Consider the following 22,349-nt stretch of genomic DNA (forward strand, 5'->3'; position numbering starts at 1 on the left):
GGGTGATCTCCCTCCCCTGAGGGGCTCCCCTCCACCTCCCAGACAAGCTGCTGGTGCCCAGATTCCTGTCTCAGGGTTTGCTTATGCAGGATCTCGAACTCAGAACCCGTCCCTTCCTGGGTCTGGCTTCTGCTGGGAAGCCAGCCACCTGAGGTGGGGGCTGACGGGCTGGGTGGGGGCCCTGGACTGCACTGGGCCAGCAGATGCAGGGAGGCAGGGAGGAGGAGGAGGCAGGCCATTTATTGAAGAACTGCTCACAGACATGGACCCACATAGCCACGGTACCCAGATACCACCCTGGGGCCAGGGAGCACCCAGAAACAGCCCTGGGCTGGCAGCCCAGGCCTGGACATTTGCCCACCATGGGTGGAAGGCCTCTCTTGGTGTCAACCATCCATGACCACCTACGGCACCATCTCTCCTGCCCATGGGGGTCTCCAGGAAGAAAACCAGCCTTGGGGGATTCCAAGGCCCAGGGAGGGAGGGAAGCTGCCCACGCCCTCAGGCTGTGCCCAGCCTCATGCTCACCGTTTCTTTCTATGGCCAAAGGGAAGTGGCTGGATGAGGGAGGTCCCTCTGCTGGGGTGAGCAGCACAGCAAGGCTGGGGCCCCAGGTCACATAAACGGATGCAGGGATCCTGGGACCTGGGCTGAATGGGCACCCACTCTGGGGTTTCCTCTGCTCCGGCCTGTGTATAGTGCAGGGAACAGTGTGGGAAGGGGTGTGGCATGGGGTGGGGCTGCCACGTCTGGGGGCTTCTGCGTAGCCCAGCAAAGATGCTACAGGAGGAATGGGAGGAGAGGGTTGGGTGGGGGTTGGGGAAGGAGGGGGAGACAGGGCTGCAGTGAAGGCCTTGCTCATCGCAGGGGGTGTGGGAGGCCAGGCTGGGTCACCTCTGGCCCTGCAGAAACAGGCACGGAAGTGGGCGGGCTCAGGCCTGCGCCTCCAGGGCGCGCACGTGCACGCTGGGCAGACAGAACCAAGAGGGTGGCAGCTCCTTGCTGGTGCTGTCCTCGTGGAAGCGGATGTGGAGGAAGAAGTCGCCCGTGTAGAGGAAGAGGAGGGCCCCGAGGCAGGCCGACTGGCCAGATGGCTGTACCTGAGCAGGGAGGAGAAAGACGCGTCAGTCTGGTCAGCAGCATGGGCCACCCAAAGCCGCCAGGAATCTCAGGAACCTGCCTGGACATAGGTGCTATGGGGGAAGTGAGGGCGGCCCAGGCCTGGCTCCAATGCCCCCTCCAGCAGGTCACTGTGCCTCTCCAAGCCAGATTTGTCTTTGAAAGGAGCTGCCAACATTCCCATTCCTGAATTGTTTGGGGGTACAGGGGGTCAGGAGTGTGGGAGGGAGTGAGGGAGAGGTTGGGGCAAAGGGGAACGGAATGACAGCCTGTGCTGGGGCCTGACAGTGAGGGGCTGAGAGGCAGCTTGGGAGGTGGGGGCCAAGGGTGTGGGCTGGAGCCTCTCCATGGGAGGAGCGGCAGGCATGGGATGGGTGACAGTGACATCACAGTGATGCCACAGCAGGGTCCAATCATGGAGTGGCACCCTGTCCTGGGCATAGCTCCCATTCCCTGCACATTTTCCTGCTTCACCAACGCTCAGGGCCTCACTGCCCAGGACAGAGAACGAGGTGAGCTTGTCTAAGTTCCTGCAGTGGGTGGGGCAGGCTCAGACTCAGTGTGCACACGTGACCACAGAACCCCTGCTACTGTCGTCTGCTGGACGTATGCTGACCCCAAAGCCCACCACCCAGGGAAGGGGGACGATGACCATGAGGGCCTGGGCCACATGACCAGAGGCTCCCAGACCACCCTGCACACCACCACGCACCGCGTCGAGGTAGAAGGTGCTGGAGCCCACGAAGGAGATGGTGTCGTGCAGGTCGTAGTTGTGCACGCCATTCTGGTGGTCCTGGAAGGGGACCACGGTGAGGGCGAAGGGCCCTACGCTGCGCGGGCTCCGGTTGGTCAGCCGCACTTCCAGGCGCACGGGGTCGCCTACCTGGCAGGCCGCCGCAGACTCACAGTCACACGGCTGTCCGTCCACCAGCACATCTGCAAGGGACACGAGACTGTCAGGGGCTGGGCTGGCCTGCATGGCCCAGCCGGCCTACCCCACCCACTCGCTGATTCATTCCTTTCCTCCTTCACCCTTCAAGGCTGCCACCCACTCCCTGCCAGGCTGGGCACTGGGGACACAGATGCGTGACCAGTTCCTGGTCTCCAGAAGAGGAACCTGGCAAAGGCAAGTGTGGTGGCTACAGCTATAACTCAAGGGGTCTGCACTCCACTGGAGGGGCCTCCTACCACAGCCCACCTGGAAGGGGAGGAGCTCTCTCGTGAGTCAGGGGCTCCTGTCTGGGTGAGCGTCTGACACCGTAGAAGTGAGGGCGTGGAAGGGACCCTAAAGTGCCCCAGGTCAGGGGTCAGGTGAGCTTTGGAGCACAGGCAGGCCCGGGGGTCCCTCTCCTCCGGGGGCTGCAAGACCACACACCCCGGGAGGTGGTGTCTTGATCTCATTCCCCAGGAAGAATGCACAATGGGCTCCGGCACTCCCTGCAAAGTGGCTGCACCGTGTTCTCCTCATCCTGTCGGCCTGTCCAGGGTGCCGGACACACAGCCCAGCACAGAACAGGTGCTCAGGGGAGCAGCACAGTTCTGGGAGCTGTGGACCCTGCCAGGTAGGGCCTGGGAGAAGGAGTATGGATTCAACCCCTTTTCCCTTCCTTGCCCACATGCTCCAGGAGCTTGCAGACAAGGAGGACGCCTGCCAACTGGGCAGCAGCAAGAAAGCAGCCCGAAGCCAGGGTGGGGCGGGGGGTAGTGGGGGTGCCCCCTCTCAGGGAAGCGAGCTGATGGTCAGGGTGGCGGGTTTGATGGCGAGCCCCGAAAGGCATGTGAGAATGTGGCTGCATTGGGGAAGGGAAGAGAAGGGGCTTTGAAGATGTCACCGAGTGAAAGGCCCTATAGGAGCTCATTCTGGATTCGAGCGAGCCCTGCAGTTAGTGACAATGTCCTTATACGGGGCAGAAGATTTGAGGGCGGATTTGCCCTCAAATCCCGGCTTTGGCTGCATCCTATGCTTTTGGATGTGCAGGGTCACCTGCACTGAGTCTGACCAGACCGGGATGAGCCCAGGGGTCCTGAGGCCCTGCCCACTGGGCTATGCATAGTTTCCCTGAGTACTTCCGACAGTGCCTGACATGCAGCATGAAGATGGGCTCTTTGTTCTCCCAGCTGGTCTGTCCTGCTGAGACCAGGAGGTAGGACCAGAGGGACCTGAGCTTGATCGCTTCTATCTATGGGGCCCAGGGTATGTCACTACACCTCCTGGGCCTCAGTTTCCTCTTCTGTAACATGGAGCCGACGCTAATGCTAACAGTTGTGATAAGCTCATATCCTTGCCGTGAGGAGCTCACTCACAGCACGCCCCAGTACCCATGAGCATTTTGAGGGACTCTGTCTTGGGAAGTGCCGTTGGGGCAGTGGCTTTCATCTCGAGCCTTGGTTACCTGTCTGTGCCGTGCAGCCCAGCACAGGGAGGCTCCCATCAATCCCCAGCCCTTCTGCCTCCTCTACCTCTGTGCCACCCAAGCCAGGCCTCAGTAAATGTTTCTTGAACAGTGAACCAAAGCAAGCGCAGTCTGAGCCGCTTGAATAAAAGTGGGGGAGATAGAGAGAATAGATGTCGGGGCAGCCCGGTTGCTGGTTCCATCAAGGGAAAGATACGATTATGTGCAAATCAGTGAAGGGTGGCTGGCTCATTATCGTCCTGCTCTTTTTTTTTTTTTTTCTTTTTGCAGAGAACTGTGTGGGCTGCTGGGGCAGGAAAGGACTGGTCTGTGGGCTCCTGGGCAGAGCCACCCTGGCCTGCTTGTTTAACCCTTCCTAGCCCCAGCTCTGTACAACCCCTGGGGAAGAGAAAGCTGATGAAGGGTTAGAGCCAGCTCTCCCTGTGAATGCTGCTGAGGGAACCTTTCTTTGCTACTTTCTCTCTAGGAAGAGGGTAAGGAATGTGTGGCACTTAGGTGTGAGGTCAGGGCGGTAGGGGTTGGTAGGGGTTGGCAGGGGTTGTGGGCAGAGCAACACCTTTCAGAGCAGGCGGCCAGGCTGCAGTCCCAACTTTGCCTCTGACTGCCCTTTACACTGGGAAAGACCGTTTGCCAACTGGTGCCCCCTCCATCTCACCTGTGAAACTGGGACAATGATCTTGACCTCCCAGGCTGGGGGCAGGGGTGAAGAGCAGAGAGGACACAGCCGGAGCGGGCGCTCCTGCCACAGGCTCTCCTGTGTGGCCGTCATTGCAGAAGAAGGGCAGTGCTCTGGAATGGCAGGCAGCACCTGTCTTGCTCTCTGCTCTGTCCCCGCTCCCAGGGTGACCAACTATCCCAGTTTGCCCAGGGCTAGTTTGGCTTTAGCCTGAATTGCAGGAAACCCTCAGTGCCAGGCAAACTGGGACGGTGGGTCACGTTACCCCGAGGTCTGGCATCCACAATGACTGCTGACCAAGTTAATGCATTTTTGTGCTCAGCGAGCAGCCGTTTCCTTCCTTGCACCACAGCTGGGGCAGCCCCTACAACTCCAGCAGCTCAGAACCAGGCACACAGGCCCCAAATCCCTGACGCTGACTCCTTCCCATGACCCAGAGGAAAAGCAAACCTTCCTACAACGGGGCAGAGCAGAGGTCTGTTTTTGTCTGAGAGCATTAAACTTCCCGAATTCAAAAGGATGCCCTGGTCTCTCCTGGGACCCACAGGGTACAGCTTAGGGAATGTGGTGGAAACGGGTCTAATGACCGTGATCATGATGGTGGCGACTCTCGCAGCTGCCTTGCAACGAGAACGTGTGACCGCATGGCAGGGCTGTGCCTGGGTAGCGGCAACGCCCCACCACGTCCATTGTTGCCAATTCACTTCTCTGACTCCGGGCCCGAACAAGCTGTGTCCCGTCCTGGGGCATCAGAGGAAGTGGGCTCATTTCTGCAGGGCCCCGCTCTCCACAGACACCCTGCTGAGCAGGGCTGCACGGAGCAGCTAGGACGAGGGAAGAGAAGCCGGGGTCATCGTCCATCACAAAATGGCTTCCCCGACTCCAACCAGGAAGGAGCTGGGATAAATAATGGGAAAAATTTCTCACAGACAAGCTGTTTTGAAGCAGTTTCTAAACTGCCGCTGAGGGACGGGAAGGAACCACATGTGAAACCGTGGGTGCTGCTGGGAGCTCAGCCCGGCCTGTGAGCTCAGCCTGGCCACTGCGGGGGCTGGCTCTACTCCTGGCTCCCCCAGCACCCAGCTTCCATCCACGTTCCCCAGGCAGGCCATGAGGGACAGAGTGGGCAGCCCAGGGGCCACGCAGCCTGCCTGTCAGCTTCAGCTGGGAAGAGTGGGTGCTTCCTGGGGGGCCCGCTGCTCAATCACAAGGTAAGCCCTAGAACCGGGACCCTGCGAGGGGTGGACAGTTCTGTGACCACAGCAGCCCAGCTGGCTGGCCCCCAGGAGGTGGGCAGGGACGCCAGTGCATGTGTCCCCTCCCTCGAGTGCTCCTCACCACCGCCGAGAGCACCTTCCCAAAGCCTTCAGGTGGGGGTCATCCGCCCTCCCCCGGCGAAGCCCCGAGTATGGCATCTGGGTGTGTGGGGTCCAGTTTTCTCCCACTGTTCTCTGGGGCTGGCCTCTGCCAGGCTTCCTGCCACTCTCCATTTCCTGGTCCACCAAATGAGCCGCCTCTTGGCAGGACTGGTTCCTCCTTCCCTCTCCCAGGCGGGATGGGGCGGGATTTGCACAGCTGTTTGTTGAGGAGCTGTTAGCAGCACAAGCCCCAGGCTCCTGATTGGCTGGAGAACGGATCTTGGGTTTGAGTTACTTCTCTGTGAATCTCCACCCCTCTGAGCCCCAGTCTAGGTAGAAAGAGACCACATCAAGTGGGGTTTTGTTAGGGGCCGCTTGATCCTAACCACCATGGCTCCCAGCCTTCCCTGAGGAGGGGAGGATCTGCAGGAGCAGCAGAGGGGAACCAGGATGGGGATGCTTTGCATTTCGACAGCTTCTCCAGGGTCCTTCCTCGCCCGTGGGCTGGCTGTGAACACTGACGAAGCTCCATGCGGGATGCAACTGAGAGGACAGACGCGGCGGGGCAGACCCTTCCGGCCTCTCCCGAGCCAGGCGCCAGGCAGGCAGTTTCAGCCATCTGACCACGAGGGAGGCAGACCCGGGACCTCTGGGGATGCTGGGTCCCTGTAGGCCTTTTTGCCTGGACCTGGAATGTCCTAGCCGAGGGAAGCAGTGGCCTAGGGAGGAGAAGGGGCTCCTGTGTCCACGGCAGCCAGTGGTAGGGAGGAGAAGGGGCTCCTGTGCCCACGGCAGCCAGTGGTAGGGAGGGAAGGGGCTCCTGTGCCCACGGCAGCCAGTGGTAGGGAGGGAAGGGGCTCCTGTGCCCACGGCAGCCAGTGGTAGGGGGGTCATGAGCTGAGAGACAGAATGACTGAAGGTCGAAACTTGCCTAGCAAAGCCTCCTGAATCCCCAGGTCTTCCTTCGCAACAGAGGGGGTGATGTGGTTGACAAAATAATGCGCCCCCCCCCCACTTGCCCATGTCCCAGTCCTGGGAGCCTGTATGTCCTCTCCTGTGGCAGAAAGGGCTTAGCCAATGTGATGAAATGGAGGTCCTGGAGATGGGGAGAGGCCCCTGGGTCACTGGAGTGGGCCCAATGGTGTCACGAGAGTCCTTACAAGGCAAGAAGGGAGGCAGGAGAGGGGCACACTTCGCTGCTGGTTATGAAGACGGGGGAAGGTGCATGGAGTGCAGGCACCCCAGGAGCTGGAGAAGGCCAGCCCAGGGAGGAAGGTAGCCCGCAACACCGATCAGACTCTGGACCCCAGAACCGCACGGCGGGGATATGCGCTGTTTAAGCGATGAACCTTGTGGTGGCTTGTGAGAGCAGCTGGTAAGCCCAACACAGATAGGTGTCTAAGGACACATAAAGAGCCCCCAAGGGGCCCCAGTCAGCCTCGGGGCCACACTTCCCAGGCCGCTGGGGGAGACCCAGCCTGGGTGCAGAGCTGGGCCTGGGGCAGACGGCGCTAGGCAGGGTGCACAGCTCTCTGAGCCTCGGTTCCCTCATTTGGAATGGTCGCGTTGTCTTCTCAAGGATGTGGTGCGAGTGTCAGATCCTCTATGAGAAGTGCCAGACAGAACAAGGTGCTCCAGGAATGTCGGCTTCTGCCCGCCCCCAGCTTCTGAAACCCAGTGCACCCCAGGCTAAGATTCATTTATTTAACAAGCACCGAGAGGCCCTGAGCCTCAGGCACGTGCTCCTCTGGGCAACCCTGACATTCCCCCCGGGCATCTGATGGGGTCTCACCGTCCACTTTCTCCTCCAGCCCTTCTTCCCCATGCCTTCCCCAGTGGAGTGGCTCCACCACCGGCAGCAGCTCAAGCTGGGTCCTCTCCTCCCGGACACCCAGCTGCAGTCTGGGACATGTCTGGTGCCTGTGCAGTTGGGCCTCTGCTCAGCCTCCCCCGCCCTGCCATGGCTGGCTGCTCCCTCTTCTTTCTGCACGGCCACAGCACTGGTGTGAGATCCTGGTAGATAGTGTCACTTCCACGCTCCTCCCCTGCCTGGCCCATGGCTTCTGTTTATGCTCAGAATAAAAGAAAGTCTTGATGAAATTCTCACCCCAACTCTGGTCTCCTTGGCCCTACGAGTTTCCTCCCAGAGCCCATCTCCCAGGCTGTGTCCTCCCTGCCACTGGTCCCTGGCCATCCTGTCCCTCCAGCACATCCTTCCTGTCCCCGAGACTCTGCACCTGCCATCCTCGCCTCCCCACCAGCTCCATCCTGATGGTCAGGTCTTGGCCTTGCCAGAAAGACTGTCCCTGACCATACAGTAGAGGGTTTCCTGCCCCACCAGCCACTCGGCCACATTCGTGAATTTTCTCATGGCCCTAGCATCTGATCTGAAGCGACCTTGTTTATCCATTGGTTTCATTATTAACTACCCGTGTTCTTCCTTGTCAGGAAGCTCCAGGAACACTGACTGGCACTTGGCCGTCTCACTCACCGTTGTGTCCCCAATACCCAGCACAGGCAGGCAAATGGCAGACACAAATTCCATTTCATACATGCTGGACACATAGATGGATGAATGAGTGAGTAAATAACTGGGCTTTGGGGCTAGGTGCCCAGGTTTGAACACTGGCTCTACCGCCAACTGGCTGTGCCCTGCCCCATTCAAGCCCCTAGTGCATCATTTGGCACATGAGGGACCGGGGCCACGTCCCAGAAGTGTGTCTCGAATGAGGACTCTAGGACCAGCTACCATGCTCCCCTCTAGGCCCATACTCCATGGTGCGCTTCCAGAGATGACGTACGCAGGAGAACCTCATGTTGTAAGGAATCTCCTGGGAGCCGATCAGCCTCCTTCCTCAAGGCATCACATCGGCACTGGCCCCCTCTTCCCTCCTACCCCTGGCCCTGCTTCTGCTTCACATTTAATACCAGGTAGAGTTACGGACATAATTGTGTCTGGCCCAGAATTCATCCTGAAGTCCCTGCCACATTCATGCTATAGCACGTCCAGGCTCTGGTAGAAACATGGACTATAAATAAAGGCTGTGCTCGCCTGGGAGGGGCTTGGCAGGGCACAGAGAAAGGAAGCCATTGGCTAGCCTGTGCATGGGCCTGGGGGCCACTGTGGGGATGAGAACGAGGCAACACGCGCACGCTGGGCAGTGGTAGGTAGGCTGGCCGAGGCTCATAGGCAGTAAAGTATATCTCACTCGGTGCCCACATCCTTCTAGGAGGGCAGAGAGCAGGTGCAGCTTCACTGCATTTGCAGAAGCACACTGAGGTGTAGAGAGGTGACAGGAGCTGCCTGGGCCCTGCACAGGCCCTGTGGAAGCAGGCCTGGGAGCCCTGTCCTGGAGAGTGGTAGGCAGGGGAAGCAGTGCCAGCGGGGATGTTCAACAGGACAAGGCCAGCACAGGCGGTGAGCTCAGGTGCTCCATGGGGACAGGGGCCCCAACTGGAGCCATCCTGGGGCAGGCACATCCTTCGGCCTCTCCACCTCCGGCTGTCGTGACCCGCTCAGGACTCAGGCTCCTGGAGGGCAGATGTGGGGCTGCTGCAGGCCTTCCAGCCTGGGCTCTGCCAAGCACTGCTTCCACTGTGCTCTGGCTGTGTCAGGAGCAGCGCCAGGAGAGGTGAATCCAGGGAGATGCAGAGGCCCAGCCCTGGACAGCTGCCATCCCCATTTCATTCCACAGCTTGGGACTCCAGCCAGAGGTTTCTGTGACCCGAATGAGCCCCAGGAGGAGGGTGGAGGACATGGAGGAAGGGGCCTCCCCTCCCTCCAGCCTGTCCCAGCAGGGTACTCCCCCTTGGGCCTGACGCTCCCCCTGGGCGTGATGCCCCCAGCAGGGCGTGGCGCTCCTCCTTGGTGCTCCTCTGGTTGTCAACTTCTTGAGCACTCGTTGTCTTCCAGGCCTGGGGCTCAGGGCTCTGTAGGTATCCCCTAATTCAGTCCTTAGAGCCGGCCAGTAGGAGGACTGGCCCTGTTCCATTTTACAGATGAAGTCCTTGAGGCGGTGAGTGGCTCAGGAGCTGGTCCCAGGTGAACAGCAGCAGGTGCTGAGCCCCCGCTGGATTCCTGGGCTCCAGACTTGGTCTGGTTTGTTGTTTTTGTTGTTGTTGTTTTCCAAAAGCTTTATCGAGATAAAAGTCACATACCACACAATTCACCCATTTAAAGTGTACAATTCAGTGGTTCGTAGTATATTCAGATATGTGCGACCATAGCCAGTTTTCGAACATCTCCATCACCTTCAAAAGAAACTCTGTACCCTTTTAGCCATCACTGCCCTGCCCCCCAGGCCTGCTCCACCCCCAGCCCTGGGCAACCCAGTAATCTCCTTTCCAGCGCCATACATTTCCCTACTCTGAATCACATATAAATAGAAGTGGAGGGCAGTGAGCTGCGGTGCCTGGCTTCCTTCACAGAGCACGACGTCTCCAAGGCTCACCCGTGTTGCAGCATGGGTCAGTGCTGCGTTCTTTCTCATGACAGAACAATACTCCATGTCTGGATGGGGCACGTTTTGTTCATCATGCATCCACCAAGGGACACGTGGGCTGTGTCCACCTTTGGCTGTTATGAGTGTTGCTGCTGTGAACATTTATGGAGAAGATTTTGCGTGGACACAGGTTATCATTTCTCTTGGGTGTACATCTGAGAGCAGACTTGCTGGGACAAACGGCAACTCTGTCTAACTATTTGAGAAAGCACGAGACTGTTTTCCAAGGTGGCGGCACCCCCATTCCCAGCAGCAGCGCAGGAGAGGCCTGAGTGCTCCACGCCTTCTATGGCACTGTGGTTGCCTGGCTCTGGTTCACCCATCCTGGTGGAGGTGAAGTAACATCTTGCAGTGGTTCTCATGTGCATTCCCCTGATCTACCCCCACCCGTCCATGCTGCTGGCGCTCACTGCTCCCTGCACAGACAGTCCCGCTGTGCCCCACCAGCCTGGGACAGCTGTTTGGAATGGCCCTTCTGTGCAGTCCTCTTTGCTTGCTACGTCCATAAGCCATGAGAACCCTCTAGAACTCCAAGCCCTTGACCTCTATATTTTGGGAGTTTCTCACATTTTGGAGCCTGGGGCCAGACAGCAGGCCAGGGCTGAAGCTGGAAGTCTCTTCCCTGAAGCACAGCAGAACACAGCGTGCGGCCAGGCGCCAGACAAGTCAGGGGACACCAGAGAGGGTCAGGACCCAAGCTTTGAGCAAACTATGGACCCAGAACATGGCCACGGGCAGAGGCACGATGGACTCAGGGGTTAGGGAGCCAAGAGATGGGGCCAGATGGAGACCAGACCTTGAAGACATGAGGACCAGCAGGTCAGATGGGCCCAGCATGCATGGTTGCTTTCAATTCTGATCTGCAGGGTGGGTGGGGGTGGGGAGCTGGCAGACACTCCTGGCACCCACGAGATGTTCACTGAAGTGCTGCATCTGTGGAAGAAGAACAGCCCCCACCTATGGACTCGGGTTCAGTCTACAGCAGAGATTTCACACCACAGTGGACTTCTCAAGAGACCTTCCTGACTGCACCCCAGAGAGGTGGGTTTCCTCTGTCTAGGGTGGTGCTGAGCACAAGTTTCTGACGTGCATGTGTCCAGGGTTGCAGGCCCAATGCACAAGTCATGTCCGTCTCACTCAGAGTGGGCTCAGAGGAGCCAGGGCAGGAGAAAATGTGGAAGGTGGTGGGGTGGGGCTACCGTGGGCTTCTTAGGTGGTTGAAGAAAACAGCTAAAATGTCCACAGGGCACAGGGTCGTGTGCAAATTACTTTACAGTGACAGAGGAATGATCTGTGGATTTCTTGTCCAACTGGCTCGTCCAACAATCTGTTCACTTGTCCTTCAGGGCACGCCCCTCCAAGGCTGGCTGCTGAAGGTTTATTTTTCCTCCAGAGCTCAAACTCCCAGCGATGTGGCCTCCCCGAACTGGCCTCACCACCCTACTCTCCCACCTTTTGTGCTGGCGAGAAACAGGGGACTAAGTAGACTTCAGGCGCAAATATCTAATTTGGGATTTAAAAATGTAAAGACAAGAACAATGCAGTGGAAATATATGACTTGAAGACCTAGGAACAAAGTGAGTCAGGTTTTTAAGGCTCTATCAAGCCTGCCTCAGCTGTAATATATTTAACTTTCAAATTTCAGAAGACACGCATTTTTCTAGTTGGCATAAATCTTGGGTGGTCCTAAATTTCAGAGCCAAATTTGATTCAGGCAAGGTTTGGCTTCAGAATTAAGCAAGGAGTTTTCTCCCTCTTCAGATGAAGTAAAAGAAGTTCTATGGAGAAATAAAATAGCCAAGACCCGAGATGAGAGAGGACTGCGAAGTCAAGGCTTTCTGCCCTTCACCAACACTAGGCCAGCTGTCCTGTGGGGGTGGGGGGCAGGCAGGCACGTCCCATATAAAACCCTCTAATTTCCAATTATCTAATATAACCGGCGAACTTTCTCTACTGCTAATGTAGCTGGTTGCTCGCTACTCAATCCCCCAGCCCGGCACATTTTCCCTCTTTATTGATGACAGCCAAGTAACTGACCTTTTCACTTTGGCTGTTAGGAAGCTCAGAACTAAACATGAATCCACCTAAAGCACCATGTTGGCCTTCAGTGACTGTACTCTCACAGCCACCGCCACGCACGTTCATGCACAGGTATGCACGAACGCGTGCTCACAGCCACTGCCACGTGTGCTCACGCACAGGTCCACACGAACGTGCGCTCACAGCCTCTCCTGCACAACTGCTCTTCCACGCCTTGATCAACTATGCCAATATGGTTTCCCTTGGTCCCGACTTTCTGCATTTTATTTCGCCTCTTTTTTGTGTATCGAGAGAGAGTTTGGAAAAGAAGTGAGAAGCGTGGATAATGGCCAGGAAATGGGGGTGACAGTGCTGTGACAGTGTCTAGTCAAAGAGGCAGTCCACAGCCTGGGATGTATGTGTCGAATCACACAGTCCCCACCCCTCCCCACCCCTGCTCCTTTCCACCACCCCTTCCCCACCTCCGGACCCTCCCTGATTGCTGGGAATGGGCCTTCTGTCAGGGTGCTGGAGTCTAAGGAAGGCTCAGACAGGGAGACAGAGGCCGGGTGAGAGCGACGGAAGAAGGGCTGGCTCCATCTCTGCGTCCCAGAGCACTGCTCCCCCAGGAGCAGAGGCAGGCCCAGCTCCGCACGCTCCAGCCAGCTACACTCCCGCTGACCCCATGAACACAGAACACAGGCTCTTTTCCCCGATCAGCGACTGTCAGGGTGCGCACTTCGTGAAGCTGGAGCTTTGCTCTCACTCCACCAAATGGCATGCATTTTTAACAGTTACTGAGGGAGCTAATTAGTTCATAAACCAGGACGCCTCTTCCCCGGCATCCTGGGAGGGCGGTGGTGCCAGCCCCGCATGTGTAATTACCCTCAAGTCGAGAACAGCTCCTGAGGAGCTGTTGGGCTCTCTTGGGTAAATAATTTACTTTTACAACTTTTCATTAAAGATTAAAGGGAATTAAATTAAAATTAGGGCAAAATGAAGTTGGAGAGGAGACCTGTGCAGCTTGAAGTTCTCTCATCGGAGGCTCTCCACTTCCTGAGCTCACCCACCCTCCATCCAGGGATGCCAGGGCCCCTGTGGACGGGAGGCCTGGGGGATGCGCAGGAGGTGAGCTCTGGAGAGGAGAAGGACTGCCCTTCCAGGAAGGCCTCCTGATTACACCCTGCATGGCCAGGACCTCCTGGGGATGGTGGCCGTGGCTGCCTTGAGGATGGGGTGAAACACCGTCACCAACACAACACACTGAGGCCAGGGTCTCCCAGCCCACAGACACCGCCACGGATACCAGGCCAGGATCCTCGGACTGGCTTTATGGCTTGGATGTTAGATGACGGTTGGAGCTTAGGTGCTGACTCAGGGGCCTGCGTGAACCCCTTCAGAAGACAGAGTTTCTGCTTCCTTGTCTAAAAAAGGGAAAGGTGGTGCGTGGGGTGAAGGAGATGTGTTAGGAGAGGGCTGAGCTCCGGGCCTGGCCGGAGAGAAATGCCCAATGAACAGAGGGGTGTGAATCGCTGGAGCCCGGCTCCCACACCCAGGAGAGCTGAGGAAGGAGTTGCGGGTTAATCCAGGCCACGCACTTGCAGCGGCTCCGGCTCAGCTCCGCCTTCAGCACGCTCCAAGCGATTGGTAGGACAGCGGGTGAGTTGGGGCGGGCTGTGCACAGAGGGCTGAGCCTGAACACAGGCCAAGTGGTCCTGGCAGGGGCAGGACACGGGCTGCTGAAGAAACTAGTACTCCTTCAGGCCCAGGAGGCTCTGGGATTTGCTGCCCTGGCTGGAGCCTCCCTTGGGGACAAACAGAGAGCAGGACGGGGGCAAAGGGGAAGCCAGGGCATCTGGATGGAGCGGGCAGTTGGGGGACCAGGGGCTGGGCTCGCTGCCTTGCTGCTACGTGCCTTTTGGCCAAGACTTCACCTCTCTGAGCTCAAATGTACAAATCTAGAGCACGGGGTAAACTGAGTCAGTGGGCAGCAGCCCACCTCCACGTGCCCATGGCGAGCACACTGGCACTGCTTCACTGAATATTCTCGGTGATGTTCTGAGAGGCATTGCCCTGCTTCCTCGATGGACAAGGCTATTTTGGTTTGAAGAGACAGAGCCAGCACTTGAATCCAGGTCTCCCTGGCACCAAGGCTCTGTGCTCAGGGTGGCATCTGCTGCCATCTGTGCCCCTTGCCCTCTATGCTAGGCTCCTGCAGTCACCGCAGGCAGCACCCCAGCTCCGTGTCTCAAGGCCTTGCCTACGTGCCCCCTCCGTGAGGCGGTTCCCTGATCTCTCAAGGAACACTCAATCTCGAGAAGGTTCTGGCTGCAGAGGCTGTCTGGGAAGCCATCACCTTTCCTCCTGGGCACAGACTGCCGCCCCTCTCCCTGGGGAGTGAGTTGGAAACACAAGATCAAGTTCAGACCAAAGGGACTTAGAGGGAAATGACAAACCTGACCATAAACACATCCGTCCTACAGTCCCCCATCTTCAGGCTGAGAGGAGAACTTAAGAAACAGGGCTGAGGAGGGAGGAGCTGCAAGAGAGGTGGGCTATGGGACCGGGAGGTCCACAGGGTCAGGGAGCCTCTAGGGGTGGGGCCCCGGGTGGGCAGAGCCTCAGGGTAGGCAGGGACATACAGGGGATGAAGACACGAGGTGGTCAGAGCCAGAACATTGTGGAGCCTGGGTCCCCAGGTGAGCACCAGAAAGCTGCCTGCAACAAGAACACCATGAGATATAAACAAAACGGGGTTGGTGCATTAGGTCCCTGAAATTTGGGGCTGTTTGTTACAGCATTTAGCTGTGACATTTACAGGCCACCAGAGCTCAATTAACCAAGCCCTCCCTTTCAGGGGGAAGCACCAGGGCCCCCGTGTGCTGCTGTGCCTACGGCCACACTGGGCATCCATGGCAGGCAGGCACTGGGCCTCCAGTCCCTTCTCTCCCAACAGACGCAAGCTGTGTTTTACACCAGGAACGCCTTGGCTCACGGAGACAATGACTATATTAAGTCCTTCCCCTTCAACCTTCTCTTTTTGGACAAGCACTTCAGACAACTGAAGATAAACCAGAAGAAAAAGAAAGGGGGAAAAAATGGAAAATATGCCTGCTGGCTGGTAGCATTATGCAAAGACAGCTTTCTGAGAACAGCAGAGAATTTAAAATGACTCCTCTGTCCCCAAGCAATGTCTCTACCTTTTCAATCTCTCATTTTTCATCTTCTCTCAAGCCTGTCTAAATAAAGCAAAGACTCTCGCCGCCCAGGCAGGCCCCCCACCCCCACCGCTCTGTGTGGCTCCGTGTTGAGCCCTTGTCCTCATCACACAATGCCAACCCAGCCTCAGACTTTCTCATCTGCCAATCAGATCGTACGCGCGGGCACTGTCGGCACCCAGGGGATTTGGAGGAATCATGAGACCCTTTCCTAGAGGAGGAAGCTGAGGCCTGGAAGCGAAGGAGCTTGGGAGGGTCAGAGCAGATGTGAGGGGTGTGCAGGGGTCAGAGTGGGTGTGGGGGTGTCCAGGGATCAGAGCAAGTGTGGTGGTGTGCAGGGGTCACAGCAGGTGTGGGTGTGTGTGCAGGGATCAGAGCTGATGTCGGGGGCTGTGCAGGGGCCAGAGCAGGTCATGGGGGAGGGTGGGTGTGCAGGGGTCAGAGAAGATGCAGGGGGTATACAGAGCAGGAGTCAGAGCAGGTATGGGGGGCGTACAGGGGTCAGAGCAGGTGTGAGGGGGTGTGCAGGGATCAGAGCTGACATCGGGGCTGTGCAGGGGTCAGAGCAGGTGTGGGGGGCTGTGCAGGGGTCAGAGCAGGTGTGGGGGGCGTACGGGGGTCAGAGTGGGTGTGGGGGTGTGCAGGGGTCAGAGCAGGTGTGTGGAGATTTGCAGGTGTCAGAGCTGGCATGGGGGGCATGCAGGAGTACTGAGGGGCTGCAGCTGGCTTTCTGTGCCGGGCCTTGCATAGGCTGCTTGTTGGCTCTGCCTGGGCATCTGCCGTTGGCCTGTCCAACACAGCCTCTCTTCCCTGGAAGCCTTCCTTCCCAGGGGCCTCAGTTGCTACCCTCAGCATTCTGCACCCGTGTGCCCATGTGTGCCACCTAGAAGGGCATTTACCTTGGGGGCAGGGGTCTGTCTCCACTAACAGGCTGGCACTTCCTCCCCCCATGCCCTAGTGCCCAGCAGGGCCTGTGTGTATGGGGCCTGTATGGGGCCTCCACCAGGATTTCTAGACCTTGAACTCTGGCAGTAGGGCCAGGCTTGGAAACCAGGTTTCTGGACTCCTGGTGTGTGCACAGGGAGACAGCAGGAAGAAAGAGTTTCCAGAGAGAAGACATAAAGTGATCATGGATGTAGAAATGACGACTCCAATTGCTCCTCCAAAGTATTCAAGGCCAAGTTCAAGGCTGTCTGGTCACCTCCCCTGTGGTCTCTCACCCCAGTGCCCTGCGACTTCCCCTGCTCCATCTGTCCCTCCTTCCTGCCGACTCCTGGTGGCCTTTCCAAAGCTCGGCTCCCGCAGCACCTGCTCCAGGAAGACTTCCTGAAGCATATCCAGCCCCCAGCACCCCGCCATGGCCTGCATGGTCCACATGGGAACCTGCTGCTGAGGGGCCGTCTCTCCTGAGCTCCTGGGAGACCTCTGCTATACTAATGGACAGATGATAGACGACCTTGGCCCTTCAATGGCTTACTGTCTGACCTGAGGTAAATCATTTAACCTCTCTAAGCCTCAGCTTCCCCATTGTCACATGAGAGGAATGGGCTGAATGGTTTCAAACAGGGTCACTATTTCGTGTTCTCATCTCTGGGCGCCATGTCCAGAATTTCCTCCTACCATGAAAAGGTGCCATGCTTGTCATGAAGCATGCCAGGAGCCCCTCACACCCCACACCCCCAGACTGTCCTCACTTAGCCCAGGGCTGACCCCTGCCTAGTGCTGGGTCAACGCTTACGAAGTTAAACAGACTCGACATGGTGACAGCCAAAGCTTCACATAGAACTACAAAGTCCTAGAGCACAAATGGGAAGGATACGAGGTGCAAAAGGACCTTCAGTGGCCCATCTGCTTGAACCGCCAGAGCCGGGCAGCTGGATGAGCGGGCGGCGGTGAGCTGCTGCCGCTGTGCTGGACTGGAGGGGCAGGGCTGCCCAGCAGAGAGTGCCTCTCTGCTGAGACTCTGGGCAAGGGGCTTTTAGAAGCAGGGCCACAGGCAGCCTGGAGGTTCCTGAGGACCCGGTTAAGTGAGATGGGCCCGGACGCTCCCTCTGCCCTAGGCTTGGGCTGGCAACACAGAGACGACCAGGGGCTCACAGCCTGCAGGGGAGACTGAGGCCCACACACTCCAAGACCAGGTGAGGAGTGTCCCCCACCCCATCCCATCTCAGCTGTGAGTGGCGGGGGCTACATACAGGAGGGTCCATAGGAGCCCTGGCTGTCCCAGTGTGGCACAGACCTTGCCTCACTCCTGAGGTACCCACCATGGGTTGCCCGACCTCCCCCGCTCCCCAGGCTTCTCTGATGGGGCTGCAAGTATTAATTCAATCCAGGGTCTCAGATGTGCACAGGATTCCTGCTCTCCGTTATGGCAGCCACCCTGAGAATGAATGCTGATGTGCCAGACCCTGGAGGCAAACCACGCCTCCCCAGGCCTCAGCGGGCTCAGGTCTACCATGCCTCTTTGTCCTCTTCCACTCGAGCCACCTCCAGCAGACAAGAGGCGCCCTCAGGCTGCCGCCCCTGTATTTATTGCTGGGCCTCCTCAGTGTGCAGAGGAGGACCTCAGGGCCAGGCAGCACCCCTGCATTGCACCCCCGCATGAAAAGGCCCATGGAGCTGTGCTGAGCATAGGCTGAGGGGCTCTCCAGGCAGCCTGAACCAGGGAAGAGAGGACTTGCTGGGACCCCCAAAGCTGACTTGTGGCCCCTGCTCCTGGGGATAGACCTCTGGCCTCTCTCCAAAGACTGTACGGCTTCTCTAAATGAGCCTTCCAGCACTGAGGGGGCAGGCACGCCCTGGGCCTGCCTGGGATGAGTCCCGTGGGACCATTCAAACTGCACCTGTCCACCAGGTCCCCGCCTAAGCCGGGATTCTACCTGCAGAGCTCACTAACACGCTCAACTGCTTCCATCTCCAGGAATCCATTTGTTCCCTGGAGCAGCAGCAGGTGACATCTGCAGGTGGGTCTTCACTCCACTGAACACAGGGAAACCAAGTGTGACTCCAGCACTAGAGCCCAGAGCCCCCACCCTCTGCCAGGCAGTGCGGTGGAATCTCTGACCCACCCCAAAGGCTGCAGACAGCCAAGCACAAGGGGAGGAGACTTTTTGGTGGGCTGCACCAGGGCAGGCCAGCAGGGCTATGGGGTCATCCTAGAGAATGGCTGGCTGGCCAATCAATACGCCATTTAAAATGAGCACAGCCCTGCCTGGGAGAAAGGTTATGGGAAGTCAACACAGCCAGCCCACCCAGCCACACATCTGAAACCTCCGGCCCAACTCTGTCAGGTGTTAGTCTGTAAATCACAGTGGATTTCTCGGCTGTGCAATGATCAGCAGCCAGAACTAGACAGAATGCATCTTTGCAGGGTCCAGAGGCTGGGGATGCCCAGGGGCCAGGCCCACAGCACCTGGGATTGACCCCTGCCATGGCACTTAGGTAAGCCTGGCCCTTGCAGACACCAGATCGCCCCTGCATATCCCTCCAGGCCATGCCCTGGACTTGCTCATTTCTGATTCTTCCCACTTCCCACTTGCTTCCAATACCAGCTTGTGGCCACTAGCAACAGGGTGGGGCTCCCCTGTTTCACTTCTAAAGTCGCTGACCTCAACTTTGTGAGGTTCTCTGCTCTATCTGCCTAGGTAGCTGGACTCCTATGCCCCAACCCTAGAACAATGACCTGGACACAACCTATTCTGCCTCCACAAACTCAATCGACACTAGACTACACGTCATCCACCTATCCACCCGGCATCCAGCATCCACCATCCATCCATCCAGCATGCATGCATCCATCCATCCATCCATCCATCCATCCATCCATCCATCCATCCATCCATCCTCCAGCAGATAAGAGGCGCCCTCAGGTTGCCGCTCCTTTGTATTTTTGGCTGGGTCTCCCATCCACTATCCATTTATCATCCACCCATCTACCCACTATTCATCTATCCACTCACCCTTTACCCATCCATCCATCCATCCATCCATCCACCATCCATCCACCATCCATCAATCCACCATCTACCCACCATCCATCCAACATCCACCCATCCACCATTCACACATCCATCTGCTGTCTATCTACCACCCGTCCATCCATCCAAAATCCAGCATTCATCCATTCACCCATCCATCTCTCTACCACCCATCCATTCATCTACCATTCATCCATTCATACATCCATCCACTACCACCTGCCCATCTACCATCCATCCATCTATATATCCATCCATCCATCTATATACCATCCATCCACTGCCATCTATCCACCATCCATCTACCATCTACCCATCTGCCGTCCATCCATCCATCCAACATCTACCCACCCATCCATCCATCCATCCATCCATCCACCCGCCCATTTACCATCCATCCATCATCCACCATCCACCCATCTACCAATCCATCCACCCAATATCTACCCATCCATCTACCCATCTACCATCCACCCATCCACCATCCATCCAATGTCTACCCATGCATCCATCCACCCAACTACCATCCATCCAACCAACATCTACCCATCCATCTACCCATCTACCATCCATCCATCCATCCTTCACCTATCCATCTATCCCTCTTTTCCTCCCTCCCTCCCTTTATTCACTTTTCATCAGCTTTCCCAATAGCCGTTCATGCGTTTTACTGTTTTACTGATTTGTTCTATTCTTCCCTCAGGGGAAATACTCCCAGTGCCTGCTGAATGCTCATCTATCCTTTAAGGTCTGGATGCAGTAAGTCATTGCTGCAAGCCTTCTGTACTTCTTCTAGATTTCTCTATGCTCCCCTGAGGCCTTGGTCATACTCTCCTTGTTTGCCTGAGTCAGATGAGTCCCATTAAGCGTTATGTCTGCCATTATTAGCTGTGGCCCTCTGGCCAGCCACCCATTCTACAAGTCCTGGAATCCTCATTTGGAACATGGACTAAGGGTGATTGCGAGGATGAAAGGACTTGTATGAGTAGCGCTGCCACCTCAACACATGACGCTGCTCGGCAATGCCACCCCCTCTCCTCGCCTGTGTTGCGGTCATGGGACAGCGAGGTGTCTGCGTGTCTGTCTCCTCAGCTGGAGCACCCCCATTACGGTTGTTTGTGCATCCCAACCCTGCTTCTTGGCACACAGCAGGTATTCCATAAATATTTGCTGAATCAAACTGACTTCATCTCGGCACGTCTCAACCCTGAACGGAGAAGTGCAAAAAGAGAGACCATCCAGTGTGTTCTTAGCTCAGGCTGGCTCTGCGGGGAAAGTTGGAGCCATGTGGCATGAACTTGAAACAGCCAAGGCCCCCCCAGCCTGCTGCTACTCCATGCCTTGCTCCTGACCTCCAGAGGAGCCTGGCCCTCTCCAGACCCCGCTTTCCTTCCCTGGGAAACGAGGCCATCTAATGAGTGACCCCCACAGCCCTTTCCCCTTCGACTGCCTGGTCTCAGCTGCACAACTAACAGCAGACGTCACCAAGAACTGGTCAGTCTGTATCACCTGGGGCTCCCACATCTGCTCCCAGGAGTGCAGATGGTCTGAGGAGGTGCTCCTCAGGAATCAAAGCCACAGCCACAGTCCATAGGCACCCTGGGTGCTGCCTGCAGACAGTCCCTTCCAAGATGCCTCGAATTGGCAGTGCTGCCTCGACTGAGATCACAGCCCCTTCCTGGGGTGACCCACATGTGGTGACTGATCCACACAGGGTATCAAGGCCGGGCCCCTCACCTCACCAGTCACACCAAGGAGCCATCCCAACTCCCGTAGGTCAGCTGAACTCCTCACTGGGCCTGCCTGGCTTCTTTCTCTGTCCATCTGCTTCCTCCTCTCCTTCCACCATGCTGACCTGAGGGTGCTGTGTGCCAGCCTCTGTTTTCCAGAGACCCTGCCCTGTGACACAAGCTGAACAGCACGTCTTCCTCCCCTGGCTGAAGACAGGCTTCCTGCTGGTGCAAAACCACATTTGATTTCCTGTCAGAGACTTAGCCTTGGCCTGACCGCTTACTGACTTTCTGAGCTTCCACTTCCTCATCTGTCAAATGGGCAAAACGTACTAAGAACTCAGTGGGTGGCTACCAGGGGAACCCCTGGAGCTGTGCAGCATATACAGCTGTCACTGCCAGGGCTCCTGTGAAGGACCAGCCAAGGCCATTTGTCTTGGCTGCCTGGGGTCAACAGGACAGGGGTGATGAGATGGCCCTCGGCCAGCCTTGAGGTCATCTGAGAGGTTATTGTAATTGGGGGAGCCATGAGCTCCGAGCCTGCATCTGCCCCAGCTCCCACTGCTGACTCAGTGTTGGTGTGGCACCTGGAGCCCTCCAAGTCCTCGGGTAACTTGTGCTGGGTCAATCAGTGAACCTAGGAGCATGCAGGACAGACCTGTGGAGGAGCCAGCCAGGGTTTGGGGACGAGGACAGCATGTCGCAGGAGGAGCCAGCCAGGGTTTGGGGACGAGGGCAGCATGTCGCAGAAGGAGCCAGCCAGGGTTTGGGGATGAGGGCAGCATGTCGCAGGAGGAGCCAGCCAGGGTTTGGGGACGAGGACAGCATGTCGCAGGAGGAGCCAGCCAGGGTTTGGGGATGAGGACAGCATGTCGCAGGAGGAGCCAGCCAGGGTTTGGGGATGAGGGCAGCATGTCGCAGGAGAAGCCAGCCAGGGTTTGGGGATGAGGACAGCATGTCACAGGAGGAGCCAGCCAGGGTTTGGGGACGAGGACAGCATGTCGCAGGAGGAGCCAGCCAGGGTTTGGGGATGAGGGCAGCATGTCGCAGGAGGAGCCAGAGTTTGGGGATGAGGGCAGCATGTCGCAGGAGGAGCCAGGGTTTGGGGATGAGGACAGCATGTCGCAGGAGGAGCCAGGGCGCATGGGTATTAGGATGGCCTGTCGCAGGGGCCCTGGAAGTGGGGTGTGCATTGGGCCCAGTGGCCGCTCTGGCAGTGCCTGTCAGTACCATCTAGAGGGAGTCGCCCCAGCCCAGGCATCATCCAACTTTTGACGCCACCGGCCAGGCCTGTCTCGTTCTTGAGGCCTAGTCTCTCGGGGCCCGGTGGGCTGAG

The 22,349-nt window shown here is 57.5% G+C and overlaps 1 protein-coding gene across 9 annotated transcripts in view; it reads right to left on the bottom strand.

The window, feature by feature from the left end:
- Positions 1-224: 224 nt before the first annotated feature.
- TRAPPC9 (trafficking protein particle complex subunit 9) overlaps positions 225-22,349 on the bottom strand; it is a 732,314-nt gene continuing 710,189 nt past the window's right edge. For all 9 annotated transcript variants that reach the window (XM_077944070.1, XM_077944072.1, XM_077944069.1 and 6 more), the window contains 2 exons: positions 1,832-2,055; positions 225-1,100 (listed from right to left, as the gene is read on the bottom strand). In XM_077944070.1, the coding sequence (XP_077800196.1) occupies positions 933-1,100; positions 1,832-2,055 (392 nt within the window). In that variant the 3' untranslated portion in view covers positions 225-932. The remainder of the gene's footprint in view (positions 1,101-1,831; positions 2,056-22,349) is intronic.

This window comes from Macaca mulatta, chromosome 8, assembly GCF_049350105.2.
Source record: "Macaca mulatta isolate MMU2019108-1 chromosome 8, T2T-MMU8v2.0, whole genome shotgun sequence".
NCBI lineage: Eukaryota > Metazoa > Chordata > Mammalia > Primates > Cercopithecidae > Macaca > Macaca mulatta.